At 47.4% G+C, this 1,186-nt stretch overlaps 1 protein-coding gene across 1 annotated transcript; it reads right to left on the minus strand.

Annotated features, from left to right (window-relative positions):
- Positions 1-293: 293 nt before the first annotated feature.
- On the minus strand, positions 294-959 carry LOC141613227 (uncharacterized). The gene has a single exon (XM_074431968.1). It carries the CDS (start codon positions 957-959, stop codon positions 294-296), a length of 666 nt encoding a protein of 221 aa, XP_074288069.1.
- Between the last annotated feature and the right edge of the window lie 227 nt (positions 960-1,186).

Raw genomic sequence — 1,186 nt, forward strand, 5'->3', positions numbered from 1 at the left:
CTTTCTTTCAACGGCTCGAGTACGGAAAAATTTTGTGTTCTTGTCTCCGTCTTTCAACCAAAGAGCACGGGACCGCTGCCTCCAATATTGGTCTTCTTGCCGTCTCAAATTAGCTAAATCAGCCATGAGTTTCTTCCTTTTGTGTACATTCTCTGCCGTTCTCGGGCTCTCATTTAGCTTCCCCATCTGTTTAAGTTTGCGCCCAATATTTCTCCCGATGCAATTAATATTCGCCCCTTTCCAGGCACGCAGTTCCCTCGCACACTCTTCTAGCACCCTCACCAAATTCCCTCTCACTCGCTCCACACCACTCTCGACAGCCTCACCACACCCCTCCTCTCCAACCTACATTTGCTTAAACTTGAAATTTTGAGGTCCCCCCCCCCACTCTCCCGCCTATTTAAGACTAGCTTAATAGGGGCGTGATCCGACCATTTTTGAGCTAGATAGAAAAGCCTAGTAAAGGGGAACAAATCAGACCACGTAGACGTGCAAAGAGCTCTATCAAGCATACTTTGGCGGTTTTCTTCACCAGCTTGCCCATTATCAAAAGAGAAGTTGTATCCCTCCCACGGACCATCCCATAGGCCACAATCATCAATAGCATCCCATAAATTGTTCATTTGACACTGCGTTCTACTCCCTCCTTTCATCTCTGTCGAATAAAGAATGTCCTTGAAATCGCCAATACAAACCCAAGGCAGCTGAGATTGTCCACTAAGAAATCTAAGAAGTTTCCAAGAAAGATGTCGATCCGAAACAGCCCGCCAACCATAGAACCCTGTAATCCTCCAATCACCATCTGCATTGCGGACTTGGAAGTCCATATGGTGAACAGACGCAAACATAAGAACATAATCAACTTCCTTTCGCCATAACATCGCTAGCCCACCTGAACGTCCCACACTGTCCACTCTGATCCCAAAGTAACCATCAAACTTCTCCTTCACCTTTCTCATCTCACGACCACACAGTTTAGTTTCACATAAAAATAGTATGGTCGGGGCCTCTCTCCGCACCAAAGAACAGAGCGCATTAACCGCGTCGGGGTTGCCCAAGCCCCGACAGTTGATGTTTAGGCATTGATTGGGCCCAGCGGGGTTGGTCACCGTCAACCTCCGCCTCATGTATCAAGACGCCCCCGTTTAAATTATATTTTAGCCTCTTATGTGCCCCATCAACACCA

This window comes from Silene latifolia, chromosome 11 (assembly GCF_048544455.1).
Source record: "Silene latifolia isolate original U9 population chromosome 11, ASM4854445v1, whole genome shotgun sequence".
In the NCBI taxonomy this organism is placed as follows: Eukaryota; Viridiplantae; Streptophyta; class Magnoliopsida; order Caryophyllales; family Caryophyllaceae; genus Silene; species Silene latifolia.

Excerpts from the sequence above, each read along its gene's own strand:
- LOC141613227 (XM_074431968.1), bottom strand. The coding sequence starts at position 959 with ATGAGAAAGGTGAAGGAGAAGTTTGATGGTTACTTTGGGATCAGAGTG.